The sequence below is a fragment of the Gossypium raimondii genome, chromosome 12 (assembly GCF_025698545.1).
Source record: "Gossypium raimondii isolate GPD5lz chromosome 12, ASM2569854v1, whole genome shotgun sequence".
Taxonomy (NCBI): domain Eukaryota; kingdom Viridiplantae; phylum Streptophyta; class Magnoliopsida; order Malvales; family Malvaceae; genus Gossypium; species Gossypium raimondii.
Window position 1 is genome coordinate 40,544,241 of NC_068576.1, and position 14,496 is coordinate 40,558,736.

The 14,496-nt window shown below is 34.7% G+C and overlaps 1 protein-coding gene across 3 annotated transcripts; it reads left to right on the forward strand.

Annotated features, from left to right (window-relative positions):
- The first annotated feature begins 1,108 nt into the window (after nt 1-1,108).
- On the forward strand, nt 1,109-13,780 carry LOC105764132 (myosin-1). 3 transcript variants are annotated; one of them, XM_012582619.2, is made up of 24 exons: nt 1,109-1,436; nt 2,192-2,504; nt 2,629-2,730; nt 2,812-2,955; nt 3,049-3,199; nt 3,305-3,332; nt 4,154-4,319; nt 4,400-4,463; nt 4,588-4,601; nt 4,696-4,780; nt 5,138-5,241; nt 5,355-5,493; nt 6,560-6,678; nt 7,413-7,565; nt 7,727-7,816; nt 8,245-8,322; nt 8,879-9,037; nt 9,235-9,441; nt 10,365-10,570; nt 10,743-10,878; nt 11,539-11,668; nt 11,762-11,908; nt 12,295-12,362; nt 12,889-13,780. In XM_012582619.2, the coding sequence occupies exons 2-24, from the start codon at nt 2,196-2,198 to the stop codon at nt 13,546-13,548; spliced, it is 3,459 nt and encodes a 1,152-aa protein (XP_012438073.1). In that variant the 5' UTR covers nt 1,109-1,436; nt 2,192-2,195; the 3' UTR covers nt 13,549-13,780. The 3 variants fall into 3 exon arrangements, with proteins under 3 accessions (XP_012438073.1, XP_052481307.1, XP_012438072.1); XM_012582618.2 differs by lacking the exon at nt 1,109-1,436 and having other exon boundaries at nt 2,033-2,504; XM_052625347.1 differs by lacking the exons at nt 1,109-1,436; nt 12,295-12,362 and having other exon boundaries at nt 2,010-2,504; nt 12,889-13,032.
- The last annotated feature ends 716 nt before the right edge of the window (nt 13,781-14,496 follow it).

Sequence of the window (14,496 nt, forward strand, 5' to 3'; positions counted from 1 at the left end):
TAAATACACTTCAAAAGACTTCAAAATAGGAGAGAGAGAGAGATCCAAGCATCAAGATCAAGAGAAAAGTATTCAAATATTTATTCTTTCATTTCTCTTATAAATATCCTTTATGCTCTCATTTCATTTCTTCGAGAGCTTAATTTTTTGTAAACTCGTACCTTTTAGAGGTTTCTTTGTTTACTCTCTTTCATATCATCAATTCTAAATTGGGAGGGGTTTAATTGAGCCATAAAAACTAAGAAAGGTTCTAGTTTAGCCATAAAAGCTATAGGGAAATGTTTTATCTAACCCTTAAGAAAAAGATGTTGTAAATGTTATACTTTTCCTTGAAAGATATTAATTTTGATAGTGAATTGAGAATTCATTAGTGGTGGAAAGCTAATATAATAGAGGTAGGTAATTGGGACTGAACGACTATAAACTGAAGTGTCCAAGCTTTTCTTTCATTTTCTTAGCATTTGGAACCGTTTGTAGAAATATTGAAATTACAAATTTACCCTTTTTTAGTATTTTTAGACCTAACATTTTGTTTTAGTAAAAAAAGTCGGTGTGATTCATTATTAATGTTGCTTCTCAATAGAAAAAGGTTAGCTTTCATTTAGTAAAGTGATTTGACTTGAATCCCTTTTATCTTCATTCCCATGGTTTGATTGTTTAAGGAGGAGTTTGTTCTCTACAACATTGTTATTTGGGTGGGTATGATCAAATTGTCTCCTATTATGACCAACGTCCTGGCACATCCCATTGTATCTCTTGTTGTTTGCTCCCTTGGGACCTATGAATCATTAACGAATAGTTAGGATAAATTAAAAAAATTAATGATAGATAACACGTAAAACTTCTCAATAGTTGGGACCATGTCTTGCCAATGGTCGTCGACATGAAGATGGAAACAATTAGGGGGAAAAAACAGAGAAATTGAAACTGTCTGCCGCCAATATTTCGGAAATAAAAGTGGCAAAATCGTCTTTTCAGCTTATAACTTATACGGTGGAATTAAAAACCTCCAAAATTCAAAATTTTAAGGGAAACGTAAATTAAATTTAAGAAAACAGAGAAAAATTCCATAATTCCAAAGGATATTATTTTATTTTAATCTTTAAATCAGAGGGGAAAAAAAGAGATAGACAAGCAAAAAGCTGCATCCTTCTCCTGACACATTTGATTTTTCTATTTGATTTTCTCTTTCCCTCTGTACTTTCTTAGAAACCAAACACGATACACCATCATTCTACCCTTTTGATAGATAAGAGTATATACATTGAGCTTCCTTTTATGGCTTTAACTTAAAAAGAGAATACTTAGCTTTTGCCCGCATTTTCATCTGCTTCTTCCCTAGTAACTTAATTATTTGGAATCTCGTACCTTTTTCTAGGGTTTTGAGATCCATTGAGGCTTCGAAGTAGTTAATTTTTTAACAAAATTTTCTTGAGGTAAGTGAAGAATGTTGATATTTCTACTTTCTTTTTCTCTTTCTTATTTGCTATTTTATTGCTTGCTTGGTTCGGCTTAGATTTGGCATATATATACATATATATATTATACATATATTCTCATGCCAATGCTTGTCTGTTTCCTGAGAAAACTGAGAAATTGATGAAAAGTTTCGAATTTATGACAATTCTTTGCTGCTACTATGAGTAGTTTTAATTATTTATTTCCTTATTATTCACATTATTATTTTTAAGTAGCCAAATGGTAGGTCCGTTTATGAAGAAAAAAATATGAAATTAAATGAAGCTTGAAGGTTTGATTTAAGATTTTAAAGAAATTCTTAAGTTAATATTAGATTGGTGATTTGAAATTGCTCAAGGTTTATAGGAAGCTGTCGTGTAACGTATAGTAAATTCTAGCTGTGATAGTAAACCGTTAACCACCTTTATGCTTTGAGCTTGTTAATGGCGACCGAGGATTGAAGAGCACTGGGGTCTGTACCTTAAATAATGGTCCCCGCCATTTGCATTGCCTGGATAAGTCTTCAAGTGGGGTCTTTTGTTAAAGTTGGATGAAACTTTTGGTGAAATCTGAAACAAAGTGTACCTTTTGATCTCACCCTTTTATATGATTACATCCTCTTAAAGCTCAAATCTCAGGGTTGATGATTGTGAAACACTTAGGAGAAAATGTCTAAGAAAACTGGGGTTCCTCCTTCCCACCGGTTTACTAAATCTTTGCCGGTTGATTTTAGGTTCATGGGTCCTCCGACTCCCAATCCCATCAGATTTGCTGATGTAAATTCTGGAAATAATGGCATAGCCAGCTTGAGCTCCCCTGAAAATGGTGATTCGGGGGCAAAGGTTGTTGGGAGAGTTGAAAATGGTGTTGCTGATGCTGATCAGGCACATGAGGATTCACCATATAGTGGGAACACTTTGGTCGTTGAGGACAGGCCTTCTGTGGGTGATGAGGACTTGGTCTCTGCAGCTGCACCATTGCCTTCAGTGTCAAAATCTAACATTGAGCACAGGTGGAGTGACATAACTTCCTACACTACAAAAAAGGTAATTTGTTGCTCTTGGTTTGATAATAGGTTAGCTGTTTAAGGCTTTGGAAGGATCTAGTCTTTGTCATGTTAATGGTAAACCTCTTGTTCAACTACTGAATTACGTAATCTTGATATTTCAGAAGGTTCTGTCTTGGTTTCAACTTCCAAATGGGAATTGGGAGCTGGCAAGGATAGTGAAAACTGCAGGAAGAGAGTCTGTTATTTCTCTTCCTGATGGGAAAGTAAGGAATATAAGAAATCTTGAAGTATAAGTTCTTGCATTAAGTAGACATTTGATTCATTTACTTGCATTCCAATTGTAGGTTTTAAAGGTAAATTCTGATAGTTTGATACCTGCAAATCCTGATATCCTTGATGGCGTGGATGATCTCATGCAACTTAGTTATTTAAACGAGCCATCAGTCTTGTTTGATCTCCAATATAGATACAATCGAGATATGATATATGTAAGAGCTTATACTTATTTCTATTAATTTTGAACCAGCACTGTAGTTTGGTGTTCACTAATGCTGTTATTGTTATAATCATATTCATTTTAGACGAAGGCAGGACCAGTTTTGGTTGCTATCAATCCTTTTAAAAAGGTTCCTTTATATGGAAATAACTACATTGAAGCATACAAGAATAAATCCATTGAGAGCCCACATGTCTATGCAATTGCAGACACAGCTATCCGAGAAATGACACAAGGTACTTTCAATTTCTTGAAGTTGTTATATTGGTTTTTATTTTTATTAATTTTGATATTATAATAATTTGCGGTTGTAATATGTTTCTTTTTTTTCTTTTCTGCAGATGAAGTAAATCAGTCTATCATCATAAGGTTGCTATTTGTTCACTTTCCTTCTCTGAGTGTAATTTTACATGGATTCTACTTTTATTGAGTTAGGATGCACAACAATGAAGATGAAAAGGGGGGAGGGGGGTAGAGTTTTTGAAGGATGACCTCTAACTTTGTGCCTATTTGTAGGATGTCTAAGGTTGTTCCTAAATTAGTAAAGTATTTTTTTTTACAGTTTCATTTAACCAATTCCATCTTAATTTTGGGTGGTTCCTCTTTTTCTTCTTTAGTAAGTTTTCTAAGAGATTCTCTTTATTTCTCCTACTTTCAGTAGTCCTATTTATCTTTGAGTAAACACTTCTCTGCATGTTTTTTATAACTGGACCAGTGGTCGAACCGGTCAGACCACTGGTTCGCTGGTCCAACGGGTCTGACCGGTTCAACCGGTCCAATTAAAAATTATTAAAAATTCAAAAAATAAAAAATAAAAATCTGGTTCCCGGGTCAACTGGTTCAAAGCCCCTTTCTAGACCGGTACCCTGGCTGGTTCCCAGTCCGTCCGGCTGGTCTGGTTCGAACATCATTGGTTTTCTGTGGATGTGTAATATTTTATTCTCTGACTAGCATCCATACGTTGACTTTTGAGTAGTTGTGGTGGTGCTGCTTTGATGCAGTTCGGAAAATAAGTGGTGTGGAATGTAGTCTTAAAATTCAACACTTCATATTACATTTGTAATAATTTGTATCATGAAATATCTGATTATAATCAATGAAGCGCATCTTGGGCATTTATAACTGCTGGTTTTGTTTTCATCCCATGTGTCTATGTGTGTAATGGTTGTTCTGCTATTTTCATTTTCTAGTGGTGAGAGTGGAGCAGGGAAAACTGAGACAGCAAAGATAGCAATGCAATATTTGGCAGCTCTTGGTGGTGGTAGTGGAATAGAGTATGAAATATTGAAGACCAATCCTATCTTAGAAGCATTTGGTAATGCAAAAACATTAAGAAATGACAACTCAAGCCGCTTTGTAAGTCTCCTGCCTCTCAAAAAGTTTTTCCTTGATGAGATGGCATTCTAAGAAGAATAATTTGGGTGTATATTTCTCAGGGAAAGTTGATTGAAATCCATTTTAGTGAAACTGGAAAAATATCCGGGGCCAAGATTCAAACTTGTAAGCTCATTTTTGCTACTGATGTCCTGTATTGAAATTCATTTCTTTGAGCATATTTAATTTTCCTTCTTAAAATTTGTAACTAACATCAAGTTTGAATATGTTTTCTCCTCCAAATGGGCAGTTTTACTAGAGAAGGTAGTTCTTGTAACACCTTTTTTCATTGTTTTGTGCCATTTGGTCTTCTATTTTACTATGTATGAGTTGATAATTTAATCTATTATATGAACAGTCTAGAGTGGTCCAATGTGCGGAGGGAGAAAGGTCTTACCATATTTTTTATCAGCTTTGTGCTGGTGCTCCTCGTACTCTTCGAGGTATATTTTCTCTTTGGTCTAATATGCTTTGTTTCAATAACATCTAGGGATACAAATGTGGTCTTTTTTGCTAGGTTGCATATTCTTCTCATCTTTGAGCTTAAGAGTATTATTTTTTCTATCAATAGCAAATGTTTTCCACAATGAATGCCTCAATACATATTTTGAGTTTGACTCTCCCAAATATGGTAGTAGAAAAGTATCCATGAGATGAATAGCTTACTCTGTTTCCTTCCCTTTTATGCTGTTAATTTCTTGGAATAATCTCCTAATTATGTTATTCTAAAGAATAGTGTTAAACTTTTTGCAATATTCAATTATGCCTTTTGCCTTTGTTCATTCATTTTGGGCCTACAGAGAAGCTAAATTTGAAGGATGTGAATGAGTATAAATATTTAAATCAGAGTAATTGCTATGCTATTAGTTGGGTGGATGATGCTGAACAATTTCACATTGTTAAGGTACTTGCTTGTTTCTCATTAATTATATCTCTTCCATTCATAGTCATTTGCCACAATACATGATTTAAAATGAGAAAGTAAATGGTATATACTGTTTTATGGTCTAATTTCAGGAAGCTTTGGATATTGTCCATGTTAGTGAAGAAGACCAAGAGAGTGTCTTTGCAATGCTTGCTGCAGTACTATGGCTGGGAAATATCTCATTCAACATGATTGATAATGAAAACCATGTTGAAGCTGTGGCAGATGAAAGTGAGAAATTTCCAAAAACCACTTTGAAAAGATTCTTACTAATAGGATTACCCTCATGCTTTTCTGTTCTATTATTGTTGTTTTATACCTTGTGACCCTTCATAGATGTTAGAAAACTCTTCCATATAGCTTTTCCCGTATCCTTCCCCTTCAAATTCCTCTTCTTGGAAAGGGAAAAAGTGAAATGGAGGCTCAAGATAAATTCAAATTAAACACCATTAAGTGGTCCTACCCTGATATGAATCTTTGGAGAACCATACCCCAAAAGCTAGCTTTTGAGGTTGGAGAGCCTAGGTCCATATAAACCCCACTAGGAAATCCCATACTTTCTATGTGAGGTCCACGTCCCATACCTTACAATTGTGCACATAATGTCCACCACGCTCTGCAGTCCCAATGCCCATGCGGGCTGGGTTTGTGTTAGCTTAATCTAGCCCTGGGCAAACACTGCAATACTGACATCACCACCCATGTTGCACGATTGCAACAGAGAGAGATGATGACTGGCTTTGATACCAACTGATATTGACTTGGAGAACCACACCCCAAAAGCCAGCTATAGAGGTTGGAGAGCCTAAGTCCATTAAACTCCACTAGGAATCCCATACTTCCAAGTCCCATACCTTTTGCAATTGTGCACATAACATTCCCCCATCGGTTAAGTTTAGAATTTTCTGTGGCCTTACACTTAAGTTATATATCTATACTTATTGCCAATTAATTTTAGGTTGGATGCCTAGAAAATGGTATTAAAGGCTAGTTTGTTTGTTAGACCCGTTTGTTGTTTTAGTGATTTTACTGGCAGATTTTTTATGGGTGAGAATACTTTGTGCCAGAGCCAAGATTCCATTATACTAGGTCTTCTTGTTTTTTAGTTTTTATTTATTTTCCTTTGTATTAGGCAGTTGCACTCTTCTTTCTTTTTAATGCTGCTGATATGCCTTCTTAAATTTCTTCCTTGGCATGATATGTAACTTGTTTTGCTTGAAAAGGGTCTTCTTACTATTTTACTTCTGCTGCTTTGCTTGAGCTTATCTGATCTCTGAAGACTATACTATTACTTCAGGTCTAATCAATGTTGCTCAGTTGATTGGCTGTGAAACTGTGGACCTGAATCTGGCTTTATCTACTCGCAAAATGAGAGTTGGTCATGATAATATTATCCAAAAACTAACACTATCACAGGTAAGAATCCTTCATTGCACAAATATTGTACTGTCTAGTTGGTCTTTAAAAGTGTAAGTGTGGTATCTAGGTTTAAGGTAGAGCATGTAAAAGATGGTTTCTTTTGATAAAATTTTTTCTATGTGGAAACTTTGGTTAACATTCCTGGGACTTATTTTTCTCCCTCATGGCTTTCCCACGTCATGTTTGAAGGTTTGCCCGTTTACTGAAGCTGGTTGGAAGAAGGCTTGAGTTGCTTTGATCTCAACATTGTTCTAGTTTTATGCTACCTGATATCCGTATCTCTCCTCTTAACCTGGAGGAAATCTTTAAGATTCCATGATTATGGAAATATGTATATGACTGCTCTGCCACGTTTTGAATAATCAAATTAGAGAACTAAATATGAAAGTATTTGATGATATAACAATTTTGGGTTCACATGACTGAAGATTTGATGATACAACATCTTTGGGTTCATGTGACTGCTGCAGCGTTGTCTATGCTTATCTAAATGAAAATGGGATTTATAATTGCAAGGTTTTACTCTCTTTTGTTCAAACAGGATGAGTTAAATTATCTTATTATTACGTTTTGCTGTGTGTTTCATGCATGACACTTCAGCTTCACTAAATCTCTAAACTGCTTACTCTGACGACTCCTATAGTCTAACCTGTTACTGTTGGAAGCATTTTTCTTGATATTCTCATTTTAAGACTTTCTGACATAATAAATATACTCTTTTCATTTTTCAGGCGATCGACACAAGAGATGCGTTGGCAAAATCAATTTATGCATGTTTGTTTGAGTGGCTGGTAGAACAAATTAACAAATCACTTGCTGTTGGCAAGAGGCGAACTGGCAGATCTATCAGCATTCTTGATATTTATGGCTTTGAATCGTTTGGTGTATGTTTCGCTTATGCCGCACTTGTGTGTGTGTGGCTCCCTGTGTGTCCAAATTCACATTTGACATTTTTTTTTGTTATCCCTCCCTCCCTGTGTGTGTGGCCCTAATTCACATTTGACATTTTCTTGTGTTATTCATTCAACATCATATGTTTATACAGAGGAATAGTTTTGAGCAGTTCTGCATTAATTATGCAAATGAGAGATTGCAGCAGCACTTTAATCGTCATTTATTCAAGTTGGAGCAGGAGGTACCTTCTTTCTGCTTCATATGATTGGATTAAGAGTTTGATTGATTTGAATTGTCATGGCATTTATAGAATCTGACTGAAACTTGATAGATATCTATAATGGAAAATATCTATTCACTTTCTTTGGCTGGGAGAGTTAGCGTAGTGATGAATCATTGAGTATTCAAGATAATTATTGATGATTGAAGTTATGCAGTTGAAGTGAGGGCATGTAAAAACTTTCTCCATCATGAACTAATGACGAATGCTGAAAGATAACCTTGCTCAAGAAAAGTTTTAACTCTTGAATTAATCTTTTTATAAAAGATAATAATACATTGATTTGCTTTTTCTTTGGTCAGTTAGTGTTGGTTGAGAAGTAATTTGAATTAATCCTAAGAAGACCTGTGAATTTTACAATGATTTTTGATCCTTTTTCTCCCTTTTAGGAATACATCCAAGATGGCATTGACTGGGCAAAGGTTGATTTTGATGACAACCAAGATTGTCTTAATCTTTTTGAAAAGGTAAGGAGTTCTTTTTTAATGCTTCAGCTTAACGGTATGCTTTCCATGTATGTGCTTGGTGTAGGAAACATACTTTCAAGCAAATGTTGTTACTTGAGGGTCCCGCAAAAGCATGCCTGCTTTGGTGTCATTTTGATCTTGCTATTCTTCATGTCTCATAACCTCTTCAGTTTGGTTGTATAAAAAGGGAAAAAGTTAACTTATAATTTTGAAATGAAAAAGTAGCTTTCATGGTATGTTTCCTGCACTCCTGTTATTTGGTTCAACAAAAGTTGCTTGTGTCGTACACATGATATGCTAATTATCATATTACATGGTACTAAAGCAAAGAATGTACATAAACATATTGTACATTCTACATTTCTAGTATGAAAAGCATGTATATTTCTTTCCCTATCTTTTTCATTGAGTTGAAGGTAGAAATTGTGGGAATGACAACAATAGTTGATCTGAAATTTTGATGCTTGCCTCTATTGTTTTTATCTTTTATTCTTTGCAGCATCTATTTATGAACTGTGCTTCTTCAAATCTTATCTTTTTTAAAAGTTATATGCAGAAACCTTTGGGATTATTGTCTCTGTTAGATGAGGAATCCACTTTTCCAAATGGCACTGACATCACGTTTGCCAACAAGCTCAAGCAGCATCTGAATTCTAATCCTTGTTTTAGGGGAGAGCGAGAAAAAGCTTTTACTGTCTCTCATTTTGCAGGAGAGGTATTTACCTTTCTAATTCATTGGTTGTTAATTCTAGTGTTCCTCCTTTTGTGTTTCAAAGGGGCTTGCATCTAGTTTCTCCTTCTCCATTTCCTCTTTGTATAAATATTGGTGGTGGAAGAAAGATGTGTCACTTGCGGTTTTTATTTATTCTTGCTACGTGACCATTTGACATTTCTTCCTGGTCCCCAACTCAGGTTACATATGACACAACTGGATTTCTTGAGAAGAACAGAGACTTGCTACACCTGGATTCAATTCAACTACTGTCCTTTTGTTTGTGCCACCTTCCTCAGATATTTGCATCAAATATGCTTAACCAATCTGAAAAGACTGTAGTTGGTCCTTTACATAAAGCTGGTGGTGCAGATTCCCAGAAGCTAAGTGTTGCAACAAAATTTAAGGTTAATTCCTTTCCAAATTTCAAGTGCACCCTTGGTTCAGAATGTATATCTATCATATAATTAATAAGCTTGAATATGTGAAAGAAGCTTCTATGGAATTACAAGCACAAGTATGTACATGTTAAAATTTGTATCTTCTCATTCTTTCTATTTAATAAAGGAAACAGATATTTTTTATTTTCTTATTTGCATATCAATTCAACACTTTTTCTTGGCATTTTATGAAACTCTTTAGCTTTTAGCAGAATTTGTTACTGATCAAATTGGGATGGGTGGTCCATCTCCAATGTAACTGGATCTGGTTGATCCGGTCTATATTTAGATCGTTACCACATTTTACTGTGCAGCATTTACAACCTTTTCAATTAAAATAAATCTCTTATTTTTCTGATTCATGGAAAAGACTATTTTCATTGCTTATTGGCTGATCTTCTTTTGCTTTTGATGACTGTTTAATTATTTGTATGAGGTCCACTTGCTGTGTAGAGTGAAGAAAGTTATGCATGTTATTAAAAATCATCAATAGTGGTTGGTTTGGTTTGGTTTGGTTTGATTTGATTTGCCATGAAACCATTGTGCATCCATGGACAATCCCAGTGATTAGTGAAGTACTTAAGATTCAATACATGTGGAGGTTGCCATCCTAGTAGGTTAGCACTATTTCTCATGCCGTGTCCTTTGATATTATTTTCTGTGAACTTAATATAGTCTCCGTTGAATTATTGATTCAACTTTTTTATGTGCTTGGCTTTCTTGTAAAAGTAGTTCAGCCTTTTTGTGAATATGGAATATGGTTGAAGGAGTATGAAAGAGACTAGATTTCTGTCCTTAGAATGGAAATCATAGTGTTAATATAAACTCTGCTACTTTTTGAATGGTACTCTTTTGGATATCATAGTTACTTTTTTCCCCCTATAACGCAGAGTCAACTCTTCCAACTAATGCAACGTCTAGAGAGCACTACTCCACATTTCATACGGTGTATAAAGCCCAATAACTTACAGTCTCCTGGATCATATGAGCAAGGACTTGTTTTGCAGCAACTGAGATGTTGTGGAGTCCTAGAGGTGGTTCGTATATCACGGTCTGGCTTTCCCAGCAGAATGTCTCACCAAAAGTTTGCAAGAAGGTAACGAAGAGGAAATTATTTAATATTTGTTGAAGTGAGATGCATTTACCTTCTCTTTTCTTTCTTCTCGTTTTGACTTTTAAGAGTTTGTCCATAACTGTTCAGGATTGATTCATTTTCACTTTTTCTTTGGGTTTTTAGCTGTTAATGTTTGTTTTGTACCTTTCCTCAGGTATGGTTTTCTTCTATTGGAAAATGTTGCCTCCCAAGATCCACTTAGCGTTTCAGTTGCTATTCTTCATCAGTTCAACATTTTGCCAGAGATGTACCAAGTTGGCTACACAAAATTGTTTTTCCGTACTGGGCAGGTCAGTAAAAGGATCATGATTGGTTCATCTTGTGTGGTTTACCCACTTTTTGCTCCCCCTCTTTTATGGGGCTCTTTTTAGGAAAAGGGGGAGTGGGCTTTGTGGCTTTAGATTCCCTTGGCTGCTGAGTAATGCTGAGCCGGTTAAATAGAATGCATATGGTGAAAATAGTCCTTGACTGTGATTATGCACTAAAAAGTTTAAGTAGTTACCCTTTGGCATGAGTCCTTTGTTGAAACTATTTATGTAAAAGAAGATTATTGTAAGCATACTTTCATTTTGGCATTGTCTATACAAAAATAGAACAAAATAATATGGATTTCTTAAATAGATAAATACATTCTCTTTATAATGCTGATATTGTTATTTGACTCGAGTCAAACTCAATCCCAATACCTTGGTGCTGTAACTCTTTGCCTCAGAAGATTTGAAAGCCAGGTGAATTTTGAAAACATTGATGTCAATGCTTGTAACTCAAAATAGAAATGCTTAAGAATGTCTATCTACTTCATAACCTTGAGTTTGATTGATATAAACAAGGACATTCTGAGCAGACTGAGGTTCTATCTCTTGATTGTCACAATTGTAAAATATCCCGCAGTATGTTTTATTGTGTTTTCTTGATAAGATGAACTGATATAAGATTAATAATCGATGCAGATTGGGATTCTCGAGGATACAAGGAATCATACTCTTCATGGCATTTTACGTGTTCAAAGCTGCTTCAGAGGGCATCAAGCTCGGCGCCACTTCAAGGAGCTTCAAAGAGGGATTGCTACCTTGCAGTCATGTATTCACATTTTCTGATTTTTATTGCTTTTAAGTTATATTATACAAAATAAGAAACTGTCAAGACGTGATTTTTTTATTTCTCTCACTACAGTTGTCAGAGGAGAGAAAGCCAGGCAAGAATTTGCAGTCTTACTGCAGAGACATAGAGCTGCTGTTGTTATACAAAAGTGGATTACAGGCAGGAATGCGAAGAAAACATTCAAGAAAATTAACGATGCATCAATTGTGATACAATCAGGTTATTTTCTCACCTTGAATTTGAAGTACAAACATGCAAAGCAATGTAATGCCTCTTTTTGTTTCCTGGCTGCCATGGTATGGCCAGTTTGAGGATAGAGATGTTTCTCTGTTTTAACCATTAGTTTATGTTAAAGGTTTTCAAATACATCCAAGTGCATTTCTTATGTAATTTCCAGGAAATTTAAAAAGGATAGCTGGCAAGCATTTAATATGTATGAAATTGATGGCCCTCCATAAGAGAATTTTGATAAATTAGGTTTTGGCTGCCCAGACTAGAAAGATATATGCCAACGCAGGTTTAAGTTGGACATTTTCTTCTATTAAGTCCGTGTTTGAAAATCATGTCACTTAAAATTTCACTATTATGTCGTCTCTATGCTGTAGTTATTCGTGGCTGGTTGGTCAGAAGATGCTCTCAAGATATAGGACTAGTCAAACCTGGGGGCTCTAAGGTACATTGACCAACTTATTGTGTTCAACTCAAATTTTACTTTGTTTTGAGTTTTCATGTGATTCATTATTACTAAGATTTATCAAATACCTTACTTTATCTGGGGAATGATGCTAAATTTTCTTTTGTAACAATGCATCTTTGATCCATATATTTTTTTTGAAGATGGTTCTCCATATTTTATTTACTGAAGCTTGGGGATATTATTATATTAAACACCAACACTTTTGAAAATTGGCCTTGACTCTCGCAGATCCTCCTGTCTTCTTTGGTCTCCTTGCATTTTTCTCAACTTTTCTTAGTTCAATATAGACTTGTTCGATAGTCACACTGCTTGGAAAATATGTTTGTATTGCAAAAGAACATAAAAAACTGTTCCTGAAACTGTTTGGGGGTCAGTGTGTTCTGTGATCGCTTTTTGGTTTTTGAATCTTTCTTTTGACTGTTATAAAGACTAATTTTTTAGTATTCTTCTTACTGGTGGTATTTGCACTTGGCACCTTAAGTAATAATAGATTTTGATGTAGGAAAATGAATCAGATGAGGTGCTGGTCAAGTCATCATTTCTCTCTGAAGTACAGCGCCGAGTTCTCAAAGCCGAGGCTGCTCTGAGGGAGAAGGAAGAGGAAAATGATATCCTCCATCAACAGCTCCAACAATACGAAAGCCGTTGGTCTGAGTATGAGGTAAAAATGAAGTCCATGGAAGAAGTATGGCAGAAACAAATGAGGTCCCTACAATCCAGTCTCTCGATAGCAAAGAAAAGCCTAGCAGTTGACGAGTCGGAGAGAAATTCAGATGCATCAGTTAATACAAGTGATGAAAGAGAATATTGCTGGGATACTGGAAGCAACCATAAGGGTCCGGAGAGCAACGGGTTGAGACCAATGAGTGCAGGTTTGAGTGTTATAAGTCGGCTGGCAGAGGAGTTCGAGCAGAGGAGTCAAGTTTTCGGTGATGATGCCAAGTTCTTAGTGGAAGTGAAATCAGGGCAGGGCGAAGCAAGCCTGAATCCGGATCGTGAACTTAGAAGATTGAAGCAGATGTTTGAAACATGGAAGAAGGATTATGCAGTAAGGCTACGAGAAACAAAAGTGGTGTTAAATAAACTTGGAAATGAAGAAGGTGCACTTGACAGGGTGAAAAAGAAGTGGTGGGGCAGGAGGAACAGCACAAGGGATACTTGAACAAAATATATGTTATAATATGTTTGATGTGTTGCTGTTCGCTGCATGTTGTAGGTAAGGAATTATTATTGCTATGTTAAGTGTTGGATGCAAAAAAATGTCCCACATAGGAACGAGTTTTGTTATTCTAAATCAAAGTGCATACATACCCAAAGTTTAAAATATGTATATCATCATCATCATCATTATTATGTCCGCGAAGTTTTAAATAAGTATTCGTGTTATTACCTAATTATTTTGCAAATATCTATCTACTAAAAATTGAGTACTAGTTTTTATGCTTAAAACATTGTACCAAAAAGATAAAAGATGTAGAGGGACCAATAAGCTGGTTTTTGTTTTTGGGTAAATGTACATATGTGAAGTGTTTTATTATAGAGATTGAATTAAATTAAATGTGTAATTTAAAATAATTAAATTAGAAGAAAATTAACATTTATTATTTAAAAATAAATGAAAGTTATTATTTTATTTACATTCAACTTTAAATAAAATATTTTATTTTCGAAATCATAAAAAGTTTTAGAATATAATTTTGTTAAATGGTAAATGGTATTTTGGAATAATAAATATTAATTAGGTTGAAAATCAGTTTTAATAGAATATGGATTAAATTGATTCATTTAATAATAAATAAATTAATTTGATTCGATCTCTATAATAAAAATATGTATAAGGTATTTTCACTTTCTTTTCTCAAGGCAGGCAGATCCTTTTATTATAACAAGAGTATAAATTTTTTAAATTAAATAATTATTTTTATAAGAAATAGAGGTAGAGGTACTTTAAAAGAAAAATAATAAAAGGTGTTGGGGTTCATCCAATTGATCTGTCTTTAGTAATTTAATTATATACTAGTTTTAGTCCGGGGATATGTTAATTAATATTTAAATCTAAAATACAGAGAAAATCAAATTCAAGTAATAAAATACATGTAACAGCAAATAT